This window comes from Pleurodeles waltl, chromosome 4_1 (assembly GCF_031143425.1).
Source record: "Pleurodeles waltl isolate 20211129_DDA chromosome 4_1, aPleWal1.hap1.20221129, whole genome shotgun sequence".
Taxonomy (NCBI): Eukaryota; Metazoa; Chordata; class Amphibia; order Caudata; family Salamandridae; genus Pleurodeles; species Pleurodeles waltl.
The window spans coordinates 47,360,517-47,382,212 of NC_090442.1; the positions used below are offsets into that span (position 1 = coordinate 47,360,517).

Here is a 21,696-nt window from a genome sequence, read left to right on the forward strand (position 1 = left end):
CTGTCTGAGCAGTTTCTGCCGTGGTCATATTTCCTTTTTTTTTTTTTACTGCCGGCCTGTTAGCGGTATTACCGCGCTTTATCACCGACCGCCAGAGTTGTAATGAGGGCCAATAGTATCTCGATCTTTCCAAGTAAGATCACCCAGTTACAGAATCAAATTTCAGGATCCTCTCTTAAATTAGGGAAATCTTTGGTAAAAGTGTATACATTATTGTCCATGGAGTATACACATAATAAAACTATTTGGGACTCTCTCCCAGGACTTCCTTCATAGAATGTATATGACTCATCATGGGGATCCCTCTGGGTTCCCCGTGATCCATAGAAAATGTAATTCTTGTCCCAGTAGAAGTAAAAGTAAGAGTGGTGGAATGCTTTGGACCACCCTCCTTAGTTTTGTCTAACGCAGTTTGTCACTGTGTCATTTTATCAATCCAGAGCTCTTTCAGCTTTAAAATCTTTCTAATAAATAACTTTTTTCCAAAGAGAACTGCATGTGATCTGCGTCTTTGGTCACATTTTCTAAGTCAGCAGGCCAGTCATCCTTCTCAAAAAGTTGTATGGGGGGGATGGTCCTGTGCCATAGTTGATTAGATATTTCCACACAAATGGAGACTGAATTCATACACAATTTTGTTAATCAGTTTCTGATCTGTAATTTGCTCTGTCTCGGTTAAATTGCCACTTACAAATCTTTCAAGAAGTTGATTAGCTGGTTGTAATTGTGAATGAAAAATACTGAGTCTCTGCCACACCTTTCTCTGTTATGTCACTTCCATCTGTCCTTCCCACACCTACTGTACATGGAGTATAAGGGGGTGGTTTCCCTTCTAAAATTTGAATAACCTCATTCACTTTCCCTTCTACCAGCGGAGCTGACTGCCATGCTTCAAAAGCCCTACTTTCACACCAGCATTCCTTACTCTTCTGCAAACTCTGAGCCTGTCTAGATTCCTCTTGTTTCTTTGTATTACACACTATCCCTTTCATTTGTGTTGCACACTTTAACTGCCGGGCATGTCTCCCATTCGTTCAGACGACAAACTGTGGCATCTAATCTTCTGGTTCCGAAGTCTTTTCACCATACCGTGTCTTAAAATGGTATGATTTCACTAAATCAAAAGTTCCCTCCAAGGGAAATCTTTGCTGTTATTTCATGGGCTGGAGACCCTTTGGATGGCAAAAGATGACTTTGGTCTAACCAGTTATATTTACTAAATGTCTTACCCATTATTGAAAGTTATCTTTAGCCACTCTGAAAATTCTAGCAAACCCTGGGAACTGCAAATATCCTAACATGGGGGACCCACCCTCCTGATCTGAGGAAGAACCAGCTTCCCCAGGGAAACCAATCCCCTGTGTTATCTTTACCTGTGCCTCTCTTTCTCCTTTATCATTCCTGACACCCTTACCCAATGATTGACCTCTCAACAGCTCTTTGGGATGATGCAGGGGTCACCCACCTTGTGTTAGGGTGGCACATCAAGTGTACCACAAATGCTGAAATCAGTCCCGTTATTGAGGTGCACACTTTGGGATAAGTAGGGGTCTACACTGGCCCCTTCACCATGGTGCTGGAAACTGACTGGAGTGGCCCCTATTCATCCCTGTACAGGCCACCAATTGTTAAAAGCTGAATTGAAAAGAACTTAAAATTAAGGAGGAGTCTGTCATGTGGGATCGCCACTATTGTTTAGTGAGCTCTGCTGCAGCAGGGATCTCAGAGCATTTGTCATAGAATCTGCTTTATTTTACAGACAGCTCAGCTCATAAGCTTTAGTAACCATATAAAAAATAATGAAAAACAATGATATCAGCAGAAAATCATCAAGAAGTATGAAGGGCCTTGAATGAGTGCAGTTGTAACAGAGAGGTTCCAGACAGTTTACCGCCTATTGTTGCCAACAGTTGATTGATTTCTTTCCTTACTCATCACTTCTGGATAAACTTTAAACAAACCATTATCGCTAACCTTGACAACAGGATAGGGAGTTAAAATACCTATGGTTAATCTCATGAGAACGGCTGCAAAAGGCCAACTCCATTAACAGTTCTTGAGCCCTGATAATGTGCACAACTTAACACAAGATAAACGCTTCCCTCAGTGATCTTTGACATGTAAAGGGAATATTCTGAAGTTAAAGATTTTCTTTGGATATTTGGATATGTAATGCCACTGCCACTGACCTAAACCCAAACTAATAAACATGTTCATCACAGAAAAATGTAGAAGAACAATATGGCAAGAACAAAGGTAAACATAAAATGCTCTCAATCAGCACTGGCTGTTTGTCAGAGACTGTCAGCTGTCCTGCTCAGCATCAGGAACGAGAGCTACCTAAAACCAAAGCTGATCCCTGCACCTCTGCGGGCAGTGACACCTTAGAGGCATGGGTGGGAAACCACATATTACAAGCAAGAGCAAAATTGAGGGTACCGATAAAGACAAACCCGCACCTGCAGCTAAAAAAAGAAGAATGGGAGAGGGAGGGAGGAAGGGAGAGAGGGAGAGAGAGAGACTCTGATGAAAGGAGGACAGAGAGAGTTAGTCAAAGTGATTAGAGGCAACTATACACAACAGAAGGGAGAATCATGACGAAGTACTTAGGTCAGTGTAAAAAAAGAAGAAAAGGGACCTGACTCTAAAACACATGTAAAGAAGACAAAAGGAGCCGGAATTTCAAAAAAGCAGTGCAGGAGAAGTAACAATATTCCAATCAGACTCTAAAGAATCCCAACAGGCTGAAACCCTGGACAGACCTATAAACCCCAGTGATAGAGTTAATAATGAAGAAATATAAATAGGAGACATTCCATGCACAATGAAACCAGGCTTCTGGTTGCATACCTATGATATAATCTTGGCAGATGAGGACTGGGCGTTAGTCTTTATTAGGTAAGCACCCTGGGGAGAGGAAGTGATTAAAGTAGTCTTTTCATCCGTAGTACCTGAGGAGATCAGGAAAACCTATGCCAGGGAATGGGCTTTAAAACTTGCTCCAGTGCTATATAAAAACAAAGTGAGGTGGGACAAAGATTCAATCCCTCATGTCACTCCCTTAAGAAATGAGCCTCAATTTCAGGCACAATAGCTAATAAAACAGGAAGAAAAGTTTGACATAAATGCAATTTTAACACAGTTACAATGTCAAGGCACAATAGCACCCTGCAGTTCACTAAGCAATACCCATCTTTGTCCCGTATTCAAACCAGATGGGACACATCGTACAGTTTTAGATTGTACAAATTCAGGGACATTTCTGTCAAAATATAGCACCTGAAAGCCACTATCTCACCGCATTTACCAGCTTTGGAGGTCAGTACTTTTTTCAACAGCTCCCTATGGGGTAAGAATAGTCCAGGTCTATTTTCAGCCCACATTATAGAAATTTACAACCCGATCCTGAATTCTCATCCTATATTGATGATATCCACATCATATATGACAATTTAAGCACACAATTAACACAAGTAGACCAGATAGTGACCATATTGTCCCCACAGTTACAAAGCAAACTTCAAAAAATCTAAAATAGCTACCTAAACGTAATCCAATTCCAATAGCATATAATGGGATCGTAATACGGCAGATGGGATATTCGTCACGTTTGTGATGGTGTAACTCCATCCGCCAAACTGTAAATCAGGCCTTAAGTTTTGAGGATCATACCAAGCTCCTGTGATTACGGCTGTGTAATATACAATGTGGGACAGACAGTTCCCATAGCATAGGAAGCACATGTATTTGAATGAAGAATTACACTTTGCATCCACTGAGAACATTCTTGCAGCTACTTAATTCATCATACCTGCATAAGCTTTCTGCAAAGTGGATCGCGTGACAGACAGTCCATCAATAAGTGGAGAAAAAAGAGGGAACACAAGCAGCAAAATAGAATATAAACAAATGCAAAAAGCTGGACCATGAGAAAAAATACAATGGCAAAGTGCAAAAATAGAATGGAAAATACAAAGGACGGTTCCTGCCCGGCCCTTCTTCATTGTTAGTGAAAGGACACTGCAGCAGAAAGGATCAGTAGTTACTGCCCTCCCCTGTTCCACTCTCAGTGATGGAATGCAGTAGTTACCGTCCGCCCTATGGTCAGTGATGGAATGCTCCTGAAGGCAGGATCTGTGGTTATTGCCCTGCCCAGCTTCTCGGTCAGGGAGTGACTTCTGCATGAGACAGGATCAGTTGTTACCACCTTCTCATTCTCCATTGTCATTGATGGATTGTAGCAGAAGGGAGGATTTGTGGTTACCACCCTCTCCTGCTTTAATGTCTGTGATGGACTGCTGCAGTTTAGTAACAAGCAATACAGTGCACATTTTGCATTTTGTTTCCAATGTGCATCATCAGAGAAGCGGACTGGCTGCATCAAGAGAGCCACTGATAGCGCATCTGGTTTAGTCTTTTGTTGTCATGAATTCCAATGGTGCTGGGAACTGCAGTCTTTTTGTAACTGCATTTAACTCGGCTCCTGTACAGACAAAGAAGTAAAGTAATGCATAGCACTCGCTTCAGTGCTTTTAATAAAGTTGAGATTTTCCAACACTCAGGAAAATCTAAACACAGAGCATGCATACAAGATATGTCATGGAATGCGCTTACAGAGTCGAGAACATAATCAGGTTGCAAAAAAGAAAAGAGATGGAGAAGAAAAAATGCAGAACGGGCACCTTCCTGCACAAATCTTGAGAGGTGTTTCCTCTTTCTGTGTGTGCTCAGAGTGCAGCACCTATGGGAAGTGGAAACAACGAGGAGAAATACAAATATCTCTCCTCATTGCGCCACCCCTGCGAGCTGTAAATACCCGCTTACTAAACTTTGTGTGATCAGTTACTTATCTCAGTCTCAAATGCCCTTAAGTCTCACTGATGCTAAGCTCCATAGAGGTGCCACTCCCGGGCTCGGTCAGACGTGCAATACGTCTCGCTTTTGACAGCCGGGCTTTCTGCTGTGTCAGTCTCATGAACAAAGACGGTTTGCAACCTGGGAGTCAACGAGAACGTGTTGGAAAATTGTCCCATGTATCTCCCCACATTCTCTTTGCTGCTCTTGTCCACTCAGGGGAATGCTGTATCCATTCCACAGATGCATCCTTTATGAAAATATGCAGAAAGAGGATCAGGAAGAGGCTTGCTGTTTGCTTCATATTACTCTGCAATAGCATAATGTTCACTGTGCTATTGCTACAGAAGTAAGGCTTCAGCATGGAAAATCCTTTGTGGTTCCTGTGTATCACCTGTGTCCACCGCATAGTTCATATTAGACACCTTCTGCACTACCTTCTATGGTCCACACTACTTGTCCTCCAAAGCTTTGGGAGATATGGGTTTCAGCACCAACAACGCCAGACCTTCCTAATACCCAATAATCATTGCTTTCTTGCAATATTGCTCCTTTATTAGCTCCTGACCAGCCTGAAGGTGTTTCATTGCCTGATCCAAGTATTGCCCCCTCTTCTGAGGCCGAACACAGTTGACCACATCATTTTGTGCGGTCATGGAAGTTCCTTCCACTCTTTGCCGATCAACCTGAGTGGGCCACACAGTTGGCCCCCTCACAGGAGTTCAAAGTAACCGAAAACCATGCTTTTGACTGGAATCTCCTAACAAGCAAACAAGAAATATGGCAAGAGACGATCCGACTTGGTCCTGAGATTCTCGGATAAAGATCACATTATACTTTTAAAGGTCTTGTTAAACCTCTCTGAGAATTTGGGTGTACTATCTGATATGGCTAGGAGGCCTTATTGTGCAGTACACTCTCAAATAAAGTCTTGGGTCCAATCAGGTTCTCTTACCTAGCCTTAAGCTCAACCCCGAGTATGGCAGACAGGGCACTCCATCAAAACCCTATCAGCCATATCATAAGTTTAGGATCGGGAGGACTGTCAGCTTTCCATCAGAGATCCCACTGGGTCTGTCAATGGAAAATGTCTTCCGATGGACAAAGGGTTCTCAGAGAAAAGCCATCAGACATAAGTAGATAAATTAGTACTAAATAAGAACCTTAAAAGAAATTCAAGTGAACTTTGTATTTGCCAAAGCAAGTTTAAATCCCTTGTATGGCAGACTGCTTTCAAGAGCTCAACATTTCATGGCATTTATACGGAGTATTACAATAGGAGTGCCAGGACGCAGGCTTATTTTTAGCTCTCCTAAATAAATCTGGTATTTATTAGGTAAAAACTACTGACTTAATGTAGGAGGCTGCCCTGGTTTGTAGTGGGTACCTAAGGTACTTACACCTTATAGGTACTTTATTTTAGTGACACAAGGCCAAAAATACTTTGGAGACTATACTCCCTTAGGAGGTAAGTAAATTACACAATATATACACTAGTAACCAAAAACAGGTAAGTAAACAGTCAGAAAATAGTGGAAATCACCATAGGTTGCAATGGGCCTAGGGGGAACACAAGCCATATATTAAAATAGTGAAAGGCGAAATTCGGTTTCCCACCTAGGCAAGTGTAGTGTGTAGAGGGGCACTGGGAGTGTAAGAAAACACCAAAGGTAAGTAAAATACCCCACCCCAGAGCCCAGGAAAGCAGGAGTAAAACACACCAAGTTTCCTAAAAAACACACTAGAAGTTCCTGGACTTGAAGAACTGTGGAAGAAGAGGACCAAGTCCAAGAAGCACTGAAGAGTCCAGGGAGAACAGGAGCCCCTGCTAACCCGGATGAAGGTGCAAAAGGAGAACCACCGGTGAGAAGACAAAGTCAATATTGCACCAAAGAAAATAGATGCGGGTTCCTGGTTGGTGCAGAAGATGTCCCATTCCGGATGGATGAATGCAGTCTGGTTTGCATCACTGGATTTCGCCAACAATCCTTGGTAAATGCAAAAATCGCGTTTTGCAAAACATGGAGCTGGCCAGGACCAGATAAACTCTACCCAGGAGGGGCAGACAGAGAGGGAACTCAGCAACTCAGAGAGCCCTCAGAATACCAGGCAGTGTGCACAGGAGTCCCATAGCACGGGGACAAAAGGAGTTGCAAATGGTGGTCGCCGCAGCACTACACAAAGGGATCCCACGCCACCGTAGAACAACTCAGGGAGCTGAGCATCGCAGGATAGAGTGCTGGGTACCTGGGCTAGGCTGTGCACAAAGGGATTCTTCGAAAAGCACACAGAAGTCCTAGGAGCTGCAAAACATGCGGTGCACAGGGGTACTGTCTGGCACGGGGAGGAAAGCTCTTACCTCCACCAAATTTAACAGCTGGACCTTTGGACAGTAAGGGTCACTTTAGTCCACCACCTGTGTTCCAGGATCCACGTTCGTTGTCAGGAGAGGGGACCCAAAGTACCGGTCGTCGATGCAGAGAGGTGTCTGCTGAAGCAGGGAAGGGACTCTGTCACTCCACAGGAGATTCCTTTGGTTCTTCTGGTGCAGGGTGAAGACAGGCAGTCCTCGGAGCGTGCACAGCCTGGAAACTGTTGCAGTTGCTGGCAGAAGCTGAAGTTACAAGGTCACAGAAATCATCTTTGCTTTTCTGTTGCAGTTTTGTAGAGTTCCTGGAGCAGTCAGCGGTTGATCTGTCGGTAGAAGATGAAGTAAAGGATGCAGAGGATTTCTGCTGGAGTCTTGCAATCCGAATCTAAAGAAACACCCAGAGGAGAGACCATAAATGACCCTGAGAGGGGGACTGGTCACCTAACCAGGTAAGCACCTATCAGGAGGGGTCTCTGACGTCACCTGCTGCCACTGGCCACTCAGATGCTCCCAGAGTTCCCTGACCATCCTGACAACAAGATGGCAGAATCCAGGGACACTCTGGAGGAGCTCTGGGCACCACCTCTGGGGTGGTGATGGACAGGGGAGTGGCCACTCGCCCTTCCTTTGTCCAGTTTCGTGCCAGAGCAGGGACTGGGGGTCCCTGAACCGGTGTAGACTGGATTATGCACGGAGGGCACCATCTCTGCCCTTCAAATCATTTCCAGAGGCTCTGAGAGGATAACCCTCCGATGCCTGTATGTAGCAAAGTACCATCTTGCCTGGCATGTTACCCCCATTGTCACTGTATGTATGTATGTTTTAGCCCCTGTGTCACTGGGATCCTGCTAGGTAGGACCCCAGTGCTCATAGTATGTGCCCTGTATGTGTTCCCTATGTGGTGCCTAGCTGTATCACTGAGGCTCTGCTAACCAGAACCTCAGTGTTTATGCTCTCTCTGCTTTCTAAATTTGTCTCTGCAGGCTAATGACTAAATTTACCAATTCTAATTGGCACACTGGTACACCCATATAATTCCCTTGCATATGGTACTTAGGTACCCAGGGTATTGGGGTTCCAGGAGATCCCTATGGGCTGCAGCATTTCTTCTGCCACCCATAGGGAGCTCAGACAATTCTTACACAGGCCTGACACTGCAGCCTGGGTGAAATAACGTTCACGTTATTTCACAGCCATTTTTCACTGCACATAAGTAACCTATAAGTCACCAACATGTCTAACCTTCACCTGGTGAAGGTTGGGGGCCAAGGTATTTAGTGTGTGGGCACCCTGGCACTAGCCAAGGTGCCCGAACTGTGTGAGTGCGGGGACACCATTACACGTGTGCACTATACATAGGTCGCTACCTATGTATAGCGTCACAATGGTAACTCCGAACATGGCCATGTAACATGTCTAAGATCGTGGAATTGTCACCCCAATACCATCCTGGTACCATCCTGGTATTGGGGTGACAATTCCATGATCCCCCCGGGGTCTCTAGCACAGAAACCGGGTACTGCCAAACTGCCTTTCCGGGGTTTCCACTGCAGCTTCTGCCAACCCCTCAGACAGGATTCTGCCCTCCTGGGGTCCAGGCAGCCCTGGCCCAGGAAGGCAGAACAAAGGATTTCCTCTGAGAGAGGGTGTTACACCCTCTCCCTTTGGAAATAGGTGTGAAGGGCTGGGGAGGAGTAGCCTTCCCCAGCCTCTGGAAATTCATTGAAGGGCACAGATGGTGCCCATCTCTGCATAAGCCAGTCTACACCGGTTAAGTGATCCCCCAGCCCTGCTCTGGCGCGAAACTGGACAAAGGAAAGGGGAGTGACCACTCCCCTGACCAGTACCTCCCAGGGGAGGTGCCCAGAGCTCCTCCAGTGTGTCCCAGACCTCTGCCATCTTGGAAACAGAGGTGTTGGGGGCACACTGGACTGCTCTAAGAGGCCAGTGCCAGCAGGTGACGTCAGAGACCCCGTCTGATAGGCTCTTACCTCTCTTGGTAGCCAATCCTCCTTTCTTGGTAGCCAAACCTCCTTTTCTGGCTATTTAGGGCCTCTCCTCTGGGGAATTCTTCAGATAACGAATGCAAGAGCTCACTAGAGTTCCTCTGCACTTCCCTCTTTGACTTCTGCCAAGGATCGACCGCTGACTGCTCCAGGACGCCTGCAAAACCGCAACAAAGTAGCAAGACGGCTACGAGCAACATTGTAGCGCCTCATCCTGCTGGCTTTCTCTATGGTTTCCTGGTGGTGCATGCTCTGGGGGTCATCTGCCTTCACCCTGCACTGGAAGCCAAGAAGAAATCTGCAGTGGGTCGACGGAATCTTCCCCCTGCTAACGCAGGCACCAAAAGACTGCATCACCGGTCCTCTGGGTCCCCTCTCATCCTGAAGAGCGTGGTCCCTGGAACACAGGAACTCTATCCAAGTGACTACCACAGTCCAGTGATCCTTCAGTCCAAGTTTGGTGGAGGTAAGTCCTTGCCTCCCCACGCTAGACTGCAAACCTGTGTACTGCGTGATTTGCAGCTGCTCCAGCTCCTGTGCACTCTTCCAGGATTTCCTTCATAAACAGCCTAGCCTGGGTCCCCAGCACTCCGTCGTGCAGTGCTCAACCCTCTGAGCTGACCTCCGGCGTCGTGGGACCCTCCTTTGTGACTCTGAGCCAGCTCCGGTTCACAAATCTAAGTGCCTGTTCGGGTACTTCAGCGGGTGCTGCCTGCTTCTGTGGGGGCTCTCTGAGTTGCTGAGCGCCCCCTCTGTCTCCTCCTCCAAGGGGCAACATCCTGGTCCTTCCTGGTCCCCAGCAGCACCCAAAAACCTCTACCGTGACCCTTGCAGCTAGCAAGGCTTGTTTGCGATATTTCTGCGTGGGAACACTTCTGCAACCTTCATCGCGACGTGGGACATCTTTCACCAGAGGAGAAGTTCCTAGTCCTCTTCGTTGTTGCAGAATTCCAAGCTTCTTCCATCTGGAGGCAGCTTCCTTGCACCTTCATCCGGGGTTTTCTGGCCTCCTGCCCCCCCTGGACACTATCGCAGCTCTTGGACTTGGACCCCTTGCCTTGCAGGTCCACAGGTCCAGGAATCCATCTTCAGTGCTTTGCTGGTGTTTGTGGTTCTTGCAGAATCTCCCTATCACGACTATTGTGTCAGTTTGGGGCAGTAGGTGTACTTTACTCCAACTTTTCAGGATCTTGGTCTGGGGTATCTTGGACACCCTGACTGTTTCCTTACAGTCCCAGCGACCCTCTACAAGCTCCCATAGGTCCGGGGTCCATTCGAGATTCGCATTCCACTTTTGGAGTATATGGTTTATGTTGCCCCTAGACCTATGTTCACCTATTGTAATTCTACACTGTTTGCATTACTTGTCTGACTCTTACTTACCTGTTTTGGGTTTGTGTACATATAACTTTGTATATTACTTACCTTCTTACTGAGGGTACTCACTGAGATACCTGTGGCATATTGTCATAAAAATAAAGTACCTTTATTTTTAATAACTCTGAGTATTGAGTTTTCTTATGATATTGTGCATATGATATAAGTGGTACTGTAGGAGCTTTGTATGTCTCCTAGTTCAGCCTAAGCTGCTTTGCCATAGCTACCTTCTATCAGCCTAAGCTGCTAGAAACAGCTCTATTCTACTAATAAGGGATAACTGGACCTGGCACAGGGTGTAAGTACCACAGGGTACCCACTATAAGCCAGGCCAGCCTCCTACACTGTAACACCTATTTCCAAAGGAAAAGGGTGTAACACCCCTGTTCCAAAAGAAATGCTTTGTTCTGCCTTCCTGTGATTGGGTTGCTCAAGCCCCAGGAGGGCAGAAGCCTGCCTCTGAGGTGGCAGCAGCTGGGGCTGCAGTGGAAACCTCAAAGTGCTATTTTGGCAGTACTGGGGGTCCATAGTGGAGTGGAGCCCCCAGGGTGCATGGAATTGGCCCCCCAATACCAGAATCAGATTGGGGGTACAATTTCCAGTTCCTAGACACCTCACATGGCCATATTCGGAGTTACCATTGTGAAGCTAGATATATGTATTGACCTATATGTAGTGCACACTTATAATGGCGTCCTCGCACTCACAAAGTCTGGTAAAATGGGCCTGGATGACGTGGGGACAACTCTGCTAGTGCAGGGGTGCCCTCACACACAGGTACTATGCACCTTACCTTCACGGTCTGAAGGTTAGACATATAATAGTGCTTATACTATTTCACTCAGGCTGCACTGGCAGTCCTGAAGAAGTGTTTGTATGAGCTCCTTATGGGTGGCAAAAGAAATGCTGCAGCCCATAAGGATCTCCTGGAAACCCAATGCCCTGGTTATCTAGGTACCATATACTAGGGACTTATAAGGGGGGTGCAGTATGCCAATTTGGAGTGGAATACTGGGTTATCAGTATGTAAGTACACATTTGGAACCATAGAGAGCATAAGCACTGGAGTTCTGGTTAGCAGGACTTCAGTGACACAGTTAAGCATACTGACAAAACAGTAAAACATACTGACATGTAGGCCACAAACTATGAGTACTGGGGTCCTGACTAGCAGGATCCCAGTGAAACAGTAAAAACACACTGACAAACAGGCCATAAAATTGGGGTAACCATGCTGGAAAGAGGCTACTTTCTCACACTTAACTTCCAACAACATGACTGATGGCCAGATCTCACTATCAGTAGTTGCACTTCTGTGCTTAACACATAAGGAGAGGTAGTACCATCTCAAGCAAAGAACTTCTTCTCATTCCGAGAGCCCGGCACACTGGTGAGAATGGTCCCCTCTAATACCACCTGCGTCAGACTCCCTGCTGAAAGCAGTCATGCTATCTAGACTTCACCCCCCTATCGCCAAATAAACTAGATTCTTTACTGACATCGCAAAATATCTTTATAGTTTAGGACAGAAATCTCATTTAACATCTCTTTCTAAACAATAGGCAGTCAAATAACATTATTTCAAATTTATTTTTGTTTTGTTACATATAAAAAAAACTACATTTCATGATAATTTGTAAAATCTAGTCATCATTGTGTACTTTTTATAGCATCATGATTGGTTCTCACTGTATCATATTTTAGTTCATGTTAATGTTAAAGTAAATTGAGTTAGATTCTGGTACACTACTCTGGAGTGTGTTTTTTAAAGGTTCTTGGTTGTCCATACATGTGTGGTGTTCGGATGTTTGGTTGTGTATCATTTTACAGATATAATTTCCCTTTCAGAAGACACATCGATCACACCATCGACCTTCCTAGTATGCATGTCCAACATAACATACTTGATGAAAAGATCCCGCCTCATGTTAAATGCCGACAAAACAGAAGGGGTACTGTTCAGCAAGCACACCTCTCTCTGGACCCTGGCCAGGTACCCCAACCCCCCAGGCCCAACAGCCATCCCAACCACAACAGCAGGAACTTGAGTATCATGATCGATAGCCAAACCTCCATGGCCAGCCAAGGCAACACAGTAAAAGCTATATGCTGTCACACTCGCAAGATGCTCAGAAAACTATTCAAATGGATCTCACTAGACACCTGCAGGCCTATCACACAAGCACTCTTCGCCAGTAGACTAGACCCTCTACGTAAGCATCACCACCAAGCTCACTAACAAATTTCAGTAGTTCAAAACATAGCTGTTTCAATCGCTATCCACGAACACACATCACCTTCGCTGACTCCACATCCAGAAGCGTACCACCTTCAAACTACCCATGCCCAGCTAGAAAAGAACTCCACAGCAGCTCAACAACCACATTTACTTCCACCCCATAACAGGTACCTAGGATTGGCTGGACGACTCATCCACACATTGCTCCAAGACTGGAACAAGCTCCCCCTTCCCATCCACCGGAGCCTCCAGCTCTCTCCTTGAATTCAAAAGGAAACTGAAAACCTGTTTTTTCACCTGGGCACCTGAATACCCTCCCGCGTGATTGGCACGCCTTTCAAATCCAGTTAACATAACATAGCTGAAAGCATTAACTCTGAGAGTTACATCTAATATTTGCCTACTTTCACAGCTGCTTTTAAACACGGTTCTCTGGCTGCTGTCACAAAATCATCAATGCTCTACAAAAAGACACAACACCACAATCGGCTATGAATATTCACCAGTATGTGCTTGTTAAGTTGGTTTGAGTGTGTTGTATTTATGGGCTTAATCACTAATCCCTTAAATTAGCTTTTAAATTACCCTTTTTGGTCCAAGCATTGTTTACAGTATTGCTTTCACAGGTAGCATGATGTGCTGTACTTGTATATTTTTATTTCTAACTCTACTTCACTGAATAAAAAACAATGTTTCTTTACTTTTATACCAAATTGTGCTAGTCTCCCAGTGTGTTTCCTGGTATTTTGTGTTTTTAATTGTAATTGTATTATTTTAAGTAATTCCTTCATCTCACAATAACTGCACTTTTTTTGCTCCTCTGTATGTCCACAGATGGGTTGTTGATGTACTTAAATGTTTGCCAGATTTGCTGCATCTCTAGGATTATTTCTATGCGAGTAAATGAAGGTGTGGTTTTGCTTATAGCATTATAGGTTTGATAACAGAATAAAGGTCTTCACATGTAATGTACTTGAATATTTTCCCTGTGTGTTTACACATGGCTTATGTAGTTGTGATGACCGACTAAAGCTCTTCACACATTCACTGCACTTGAATAGTTTTTCCAGTTTGAATTCACTGGTGTCTTTGTAGGTGTGATAATCGTCAAAAGCTCTTCAAACATTTACTGCACTTGAATGGATTTTGCTCTGTGTGTGTTTACTGATGTCTTTCTAGGTTTGATAACTGACTAAAGATCCTCTCACATTGACTGCACTTGGCTTTTCCTCTCTGTGTGTTCTCTGATGATTCACTAACATTGAGGATTTACTAAAACTACTTCCACATTCACTGCACAGATATTGTCTTTCTCCAGTGTGTATTCTCTCATGCTGTTTTAGGTTTGATGATTGACTGAAACTCTTCTCACATTCACGGCACTTGAATGGTTTTTCCCCTGTATGTGTTCGCTGATGATATCTTAATGTTGACGAGTCACTGAAACTACTTCCACATTCACTGCACTGATATGGTTTTTCCCCAGTGTGAGTTCTCTGATGCTGTTTTAGGTGTGCTGATTGACTAAAACTCTTCTCACATTCACTGCACTTGAATGGCTTTTCCCCTGTGTGCTTTCTCTGATGAATCCTGAGATTTGAGGAATCCCTAAAACTACTTCCACATTCATTGCAATGGTATGGTTTTTCCCCTGTGTGGGTTCGCTGATGGCTTTGTAGGTGTGATAACTGACTAAAGCACTTTGCACATTCGGTGCACTTGAATGGCTTTTCCCCTGTGTGCTTTCTCTGATGAATCTTTAGCTTTGAGAAGTCCCTAAACCTACTTCCACATTCATTGCAATGGTATGGTTTTTCCTCTGTGTGTGTTCGCTGGTGATTTATTAGGGTCGTGGATTCACTAAAACTACAACCACAATCAGTGCATTTAAATGGTTTTTCCCCTGTGTGCATTCGCTGATGAATCCTGAGTTTTGACGAGTCTCTAAAATCTCTTCCACATTCATTACAATGGTATTGTTTTTCACCTGTGTGAGTTTGTTGATGGCTTAGTAGGTGTGGTAACTGACTGAAGCTCTTCAAACATTCAATGCATACGAAAGGTTTTTCTCCTGTGTGTGTTCGCTGATGTTTCCTTAATGTTGACAACTGACTAAAACTACTTCCACATTCATGGCAGTGGTATGGTTTTTCCCCTGTGTGTGTTCTCTGATGCTGTTTTAGGGTTGATGACTTACTAAATCTCTTTTCACATTCATTGCACTTGAATGGTTTTTCCTCCGTGTGAATTCTCTGATGAATCCTTAGGTTTGAGGAGTCACTAAAGCTGCTTCCACTTTCACTGCAACGGTAACATTTTTCCATCATGTGTGTTCTCTGATTTCTTTGTAAGTCTGATAATTGAAAAAAGGTATTCACACATTCAGTGCATTTGAATTGTTTATCGTCTACGTGCTTTTGCTGATGGCATTTCAGTACTGATGACAAACTAAAGCTCTCGGTGCATGCATATGGTTTTATTTTTTTGGTTAGTGTTTGTGGGTCAGGTATATATTTGTATTCATCCCATGACTGTGTTTCCTGATGGACCAACATGGCTGGTGAAGTACTTGTGTTATTCTCACATACCCTGTAGGTGTGTGCTATTTCAGACATTTGCTTTCTGATTTAACAGTAAAGTACAATTATCACCAAACACTTGCTACACTCAAAATATGTGTAAAGCTTCTTAGTAGGTAATTTATTTTGTCTTAAGAATATCTAATGGTTTTGCATGTCTGTGAGAAAAGATGAATCCTCCTTCTGGTCAGTGCAAATTGGGACAAAGTTTGTATTTTAGACAGCAGAACTCATCTTTCCTTCACCCTTCACTTGTCTGGTTCCATTCTATTCTGCTGTTCTCTGGGTGTTATGGTTTAGCCAGAAAGAGCAAACAATCACCCTGCAGCACTGAATGGTGGGTTGTAATCACTTTGGACAGCAGAGCACTGCTGTAACCACATCATACAGATCCCTTGATCAGAGCTGGTGTTGGTCACCTGTTTACACTGGAGGTGGTTTGTCAGTCTTGTTGCCTTAATTTTCTAGAGGTCATTCTTTAGTCATGTGGTGTGGAGATGCACAGCTCAGACTCTTACAGTCACTGAATTGTCCTTAGTTGCTTCTTCCAGGCTCTGTCAGTTTATGTTCATAGTCCTCTGTCTCGGACGTGGATGATTTCTTGAATACTGGAGCTTATTTTCACTCACTATTTTGCAGTTTTACAGCATTCTCTTCTTTATTCATAAACATTTTGTGCATTCAAGGCTTGTTTTCTGTTGAATGTAAAGAAATTTAAGATTAGTAAATAGAGACATAATGGAATGTGAATACACAATATTTAACTGGCAGTGAAAACATCTCTTCTTTACCATCTTTAATCTTGTCAATGTTATTTCACCATAAACAGATATTTAAATAAATGTTCTGTTGAACATATCATAACTTATTTATTTCTAAAGCACGGCTAATCACCCTTAGGGTCTCAAGGTGCTGTTTGCGGGTGTGCTGCTCTATCAAAGAGCCAGGTCTTGAGGTCCTTCCTGAACTGCTTCAGTGATGTGGTCTGCCCGAGTTTGAGAGGTTGCGTGTTCCATGTCCCGGCTGCAAGGTAGGAGAAAGATCTTCCTCCTGCTGTGCTTTTCCAGATCTTGGGAACGGCTGTGAGGGAGATGGCTGTTGGATACGTGGAAGGCGAGCTGTGGTTGAGATATGCCGGTCCTATATTGTGTACTGCCTTGTAGATGTGGATCAGGAGTTTGTATGTGATGTGCTTGTTGACTGGGAGCCAATGTAGGTCTCTGAGGTGGGAGGGGATGTGGCTGTGTTGGAGGATGTCCAGGATGAGTTTGGCTACTGCATTCTGGATTCTTTGTAGTCTTGATTGTAGTTTCTTTGTGATGCCGGCATAGAGTGCGTTGCTGTAGTCCAGTTTGGTAGTGACGAGTGTGTGGGAGACTGTCAGAGGGGATCCACTGGAAAATATTTTGAAGGAGTCGGAGGGTATGGAAGCATGACAATGAGACGGCGTTGACTTGGTGGGTCATGGATAGAGAGGAGTCCAGAATGATGTCAGGTTGCGTGTGTGGTCTATGGGAGCGGGGGTGTTTCCCAGTGTGGTGTGGTCACCAGAAGTCATTCCGGGCAGAAGGGGTGGAGCCAATTACGAGGATCTCCATCTTGTCCGAGTTGAGTTAGAGACAGCGGCTTCCATCCAGGCAGCGACTGCTCTCATCCCGTTGTGGAAATTTCTCTTGGCCTTTGCAGGGCCATCGGACAGGGAGAAGATCAACTGGGTATCGTTGGCATAGGAGACTATGTTTAGCCCGTGTTGTTTGATGATCTTGGCTAGCGGGGCCATGTAGATGCTGAAAAGCGTCAGGCTGAGTGATGATCCTTAGGGCACTCTGCAGCATGTGTCTTTGGGTTCTGACATGAAAGGTGGTAGTCTGACACTCTGTGTTCTTCCGGTGAGAAAGGACCTGGTAGTATATAGGGCCCGAGAGGTCTGCAATTTAGTACTGCTTCTAACTTTATGGCATTCTTGCACTGTTTCTGGGCAAGTTACTTTATGGTACGTAGTAGTACTTTCCGTGTTGCCTGTGGAAACTAATTAAAATACAAGGGAGAAAGCTGATGATAAGTTACATGATGAGTGGCTAACGACAGCAGCTCTCCAACGCAGAATGCATTGAGCAACATCAGCCTGATGAAAGCTCAGACTTGCTTTTGTTAACGTTATCTTTATTCTTCACACTCCAACAATTGCTTCCAGTTCTATATTTATTTATGTCAAAAATATTTAATTGATTTTTCTAAAGGACCCCATCTTCCACATAGGAATGGGATTAATTCCCCAGGATGTACTAAGAATGCAATTGTGAAGGTACGGCTTGGACAGTAATGAAGATGACGGCTTAAAAAGAAAGCTCCTTTTCTAGTCAGCCCAGTGTCATGTAAGCAGCATGGTGGAGAAAAGAACATGGTGGGTCACTGATCCATTGGATCCTCAATAAAAAGTTGGGAAAGAGATGCAGTTAGACACCTCTTTGAGGACATGCTAAGCAGAAACGAAGGCCACACACAGAACAAACCTGCGACTCTGGACATGGCCAGGTCATTGGAAAAAAACTGCTGAGATGCAGACGAAGAGGGAGATCTGCCCAAAAGACAACCTGATGGAAAGGGTGAAGGCCAAAATCTGGTCTGGAACATTTATTTGAACAGACCTGCTGAGAAGTGTGGCTCATCTGCTGGCAGCTTGGTCAACACAACCACAGATGCTGTGCACGGGCTGCTACGGTGGGTTCCCAAAGTTGTGAAAAACATGGAATATTTTGCATGCGATTTTACCAATGCAACTTATCTGCACGTGGAAAGATGTGTAATTAGATGGTGTGAAATGAACACTTCAAACGATGCAGTAATTATACTCCATCTCACTCGTAATTTGGGCCACTGTAAATTGAGCAGTGCTTACAGATTTCATAACATGGCTGTAAATGCCTACTCATAAAGCGAGGAGGGAGTACAGCAGTATGCACAATTTTTCTCTCTTGCAAATGCCCCTCATAGTGCAGTTAAAAGCAGTGTAATGTGCAAAGCTTTCTTCTTGGAATCATATAACCCTCAACTGATGTTGTCAGACCATTGTTAAGCTATAAGAAATATGCTAATTGGATCACTTCAAATTCTGATAAAATTGCCCGACATTTCGCAGAAAGATTAATACTAAACAAAAAACAAGCATTTGCAATGCAATAGGTCTCGCATTTGCGAGAGTTAGAGCTATTGGTGTTGTAAATGCATAACTAGACTTTTCTTGCCACATAAATCATTCATCCCTGCCACATAATTTGCTCCTCTCTGCCACATAATTCCAGTGGTCCTGCATATAACTAAAGCACATCCATTCAACTTCTTCATCTATCTGCAGCAAAAAATGAAAATATTGCCATTTAGCATCCTAATTTAAATCTGCCACACTAATTAGAATAGAATACCACTTTCACCGCCCTACCATCAGAGTTGCTGGCTGACTAACAGAAATGCTGGGGGAAGGCTAGGAGAAGAAATATTAACAAGTGATCATGTAGATTACATTGTCACTATTATTAGAGGTCATGTGTGTTCTTGACTCTTACAGGTTTTTCAATGCCTATGTCAACCTCTTTTGTGGTTATTGTAAATAGATCTGCATGTTGTTTGTTCACAGCCTTGACTCATCATAAATACTTTAGAGGGTTAGTGTGCATATCACTTGTGCTGGTTTTTTCATCTCTGTTTTCTCCTTTTATCACTGTTCCCTGTCTTCCTTTTCCTCTTTTCTGTCTCTTGAGCCAAGTCAAATTCTAATTAAGAAAATTAAGTCGGGACCTGAAAGATGAGTGCTGATTCCCTGCACTGGCACAAATTCACTGGTAGTACCCCGAGTGTGCGATCACCTCAATTCTAGCAGATCACAGTAAGGCAGAATTTGTTGATTTGGAATCAGGAATCCCCTGGCTTAAATGAAGGAAAGATGCACTAGCACGTGGGAGTGGGGGGTGGGATAGTCTGAAGAAGTTCCTTCGCAAGCCTGTAAAAGAAGAAGAACTATTTTGGCAACTCAAGTATTGAAAAATGCACATTCACATAATGTGTTTACAGCAAGAAGAGGGTGCTCATACACCAAAACACATTGTTGCCATGATGTGTGATGCCATATTGCTATAAGCAAACTGGTAGCATGAACTAAGTGAACATAAGATTAGTGGAGCACACCAAAACAATCCATATATCCATAATTTAAAGAACAAAAATTATCTTGTAAATCAAGTTTACAGAAAACCAGCATAAATTACATCAATAAAATATTTCTCATAATGGTGTTGGTATTTCTATCGTATAGAACAGACAAGACCAACAAACAAATAAAGCAAAATATGTGAAAACACAACAACATCCAAACATAAATTTAATAAACATGGAATTATCACAAAGATAAAAACTGTAATACAAAAAATACATATATGGATACAAAACACAAGAAACATCAGCCGACACGTGTTTCGTCCACACTGGACTTCTTCAAGGCTTTCGTCGTCCAATTAGCACTCAAACTTGTGCCCACCCTTGAAACTGATTTTCACAACAAGAAGATCCATCTCTTAATATCTTCAAATTGCATCCCTTATAGTATTAGTAGAAAATTCCTTTCATCTCTTCAATGCGAACTTTAATGATCATCGATGTCTAAATACTGGGATAATCCCCGCTTCCAACATGGCGCCAAGTCATATGTCTGAGTAACCCTTCGCAAGCCTGTGCCTGCTAGTCAACAAAGTTAGTGGTGCCAGCAATGGGCACTGCAGCGACAGGCAGACTCCAGGTTTTGGCTTCCCAGCTGTCACCTCCTGGAGTGAATGAATGGATGAATGAATGAAAATACTTGCACAGGGCCACCCGACAAACCGCGGTGCCTAGAGGAGCGAAGTGCACTTCTGAAAACATTTGTATGCATCGGTTCAGAAACAAGTGCCGAATACACACGCAGGACAGCTAAATCGTGACCACTGACAATGCTCTCATAGTTTCCGAAGCATTGAACGTTGCCTGACGAAAATGCACGTGGTCTATGTTAGGAAAACAAAAAAGCGATTGGTGAAATACTTTCGTGCTTGGTATTTGAAATTCATGGGACCCAGGACTTTTCTGAACAGAATGCACATTCTGAAAAAATTTCCCTTGTCATATAGAGAACCTATGCTGTGGCAAGCACACCTTGTGCTCATTATCTGCCTTCTCCCAAGCGAACTTCAGCCAGCCGATGCCTCCCTGCATTGGGTAGCCCATGTTCTCCCATTTGCTGACTTTATCCCTGATAAAGAGGGGAACAGTAATCTTCTTGAAACGGATACACTCTCATCAAACAGCTGTGAAAATGATCACAACTCTAAGCGCTTTGAGCATCGCAAAAGAGAAAAAGAAACAAATAATTACGTGCTTATTTACTGAAGAGAAGTAAAACTGAGCAAGTATTTGGAGCACAGCCATGTTTCACTTCTTGGCTCTGCTGCTTACTGCTGTGGCAAGCTGAGCATTTTTAAGTGCCTTTCTTGCACTCGATTATTTAAGAGGCTGCTCATGTTTCCCTTTCTCTAGCGATGCGCCCCTTGGGGGAGGAGAGCAGAGCTTAAAATAGAAACCCAGTCGCTCCGAGGACGGTGTGCTAACAAAAGCAAACATGCAGACGGACACGCGCCCAGGGTGTAAAGAACACAGAAAAGCACAAACACAATTACTCAAAGGTTTATAAACTCACCACACATAAACACGGAGATGAAAACAGACAAACACATATACAAACACCTGCAATACCTCTGCGCGAGTTCGCAGTGCATGAAGCTTGAAAGCAACATGGAGTGTGACGCTAAGGGGAGTTGGGACTTTGTGCTTCAAACTGCCATGGCCACGGAAGGTGAAAGACAAAAGAGAACAAGCATTTGAAATGCAATAGTCTTGTGTTTGCTCGAGTTAGAGTTCAGAGCAGCACTGATCGGCGAAGAGTTGAATGTGCTGCTCCCTCTGTCCAGCCCTCCTCCCTGTGATTCTGCTGGGCCTCTTAAATGGTGACATGCTGCGAATGGGTAGCGGGAGAGACCAGCTGTTTCATGTTTCTCGGGTCAATTTGCGAGACGTGTATCCAGCCGAGGATTTGTTTTTTAAATCCAGGACATGTTTTAGCTCATAAAAGCACGAAGACATGTCCCCGGATGCCAAACAAAAACAAGCATTTGAACTGAAATGGGTTTCGCGTTCGCTCGAGTTAGAGCTATTAGCGTTTTCCTGCCACACAAACTGAAAATAAAA

The 21,696-nt window shown here is 44.0% G+C and overlaps 1 protein-coding gene across 1 annotated transcript in view; it reads right to left on the reverse strand.

The window, feature by feature from the left end:
- LOC138286971 (zinc finger protein 850-like) overlaps positions 1-21,696 on the reverse strand; it is a 71,778-nt gene that overhangs the window by 40,057 nt on the left and 10,025 nt on the right. Inside the window, exon 2 of the mRNA XM_069227340.1 lies at positions 14,026-16,121. Within this exon, the coding sequence (XP_069083441.1) occupies positions 14,026-15,462 (1,437 nt within the window). The 5' untranslated portion in view covers positions 15,463-16,121. The remainder of the gene's footprint in view (positions 1-14,025; positions 16,122-21,696) is intronic.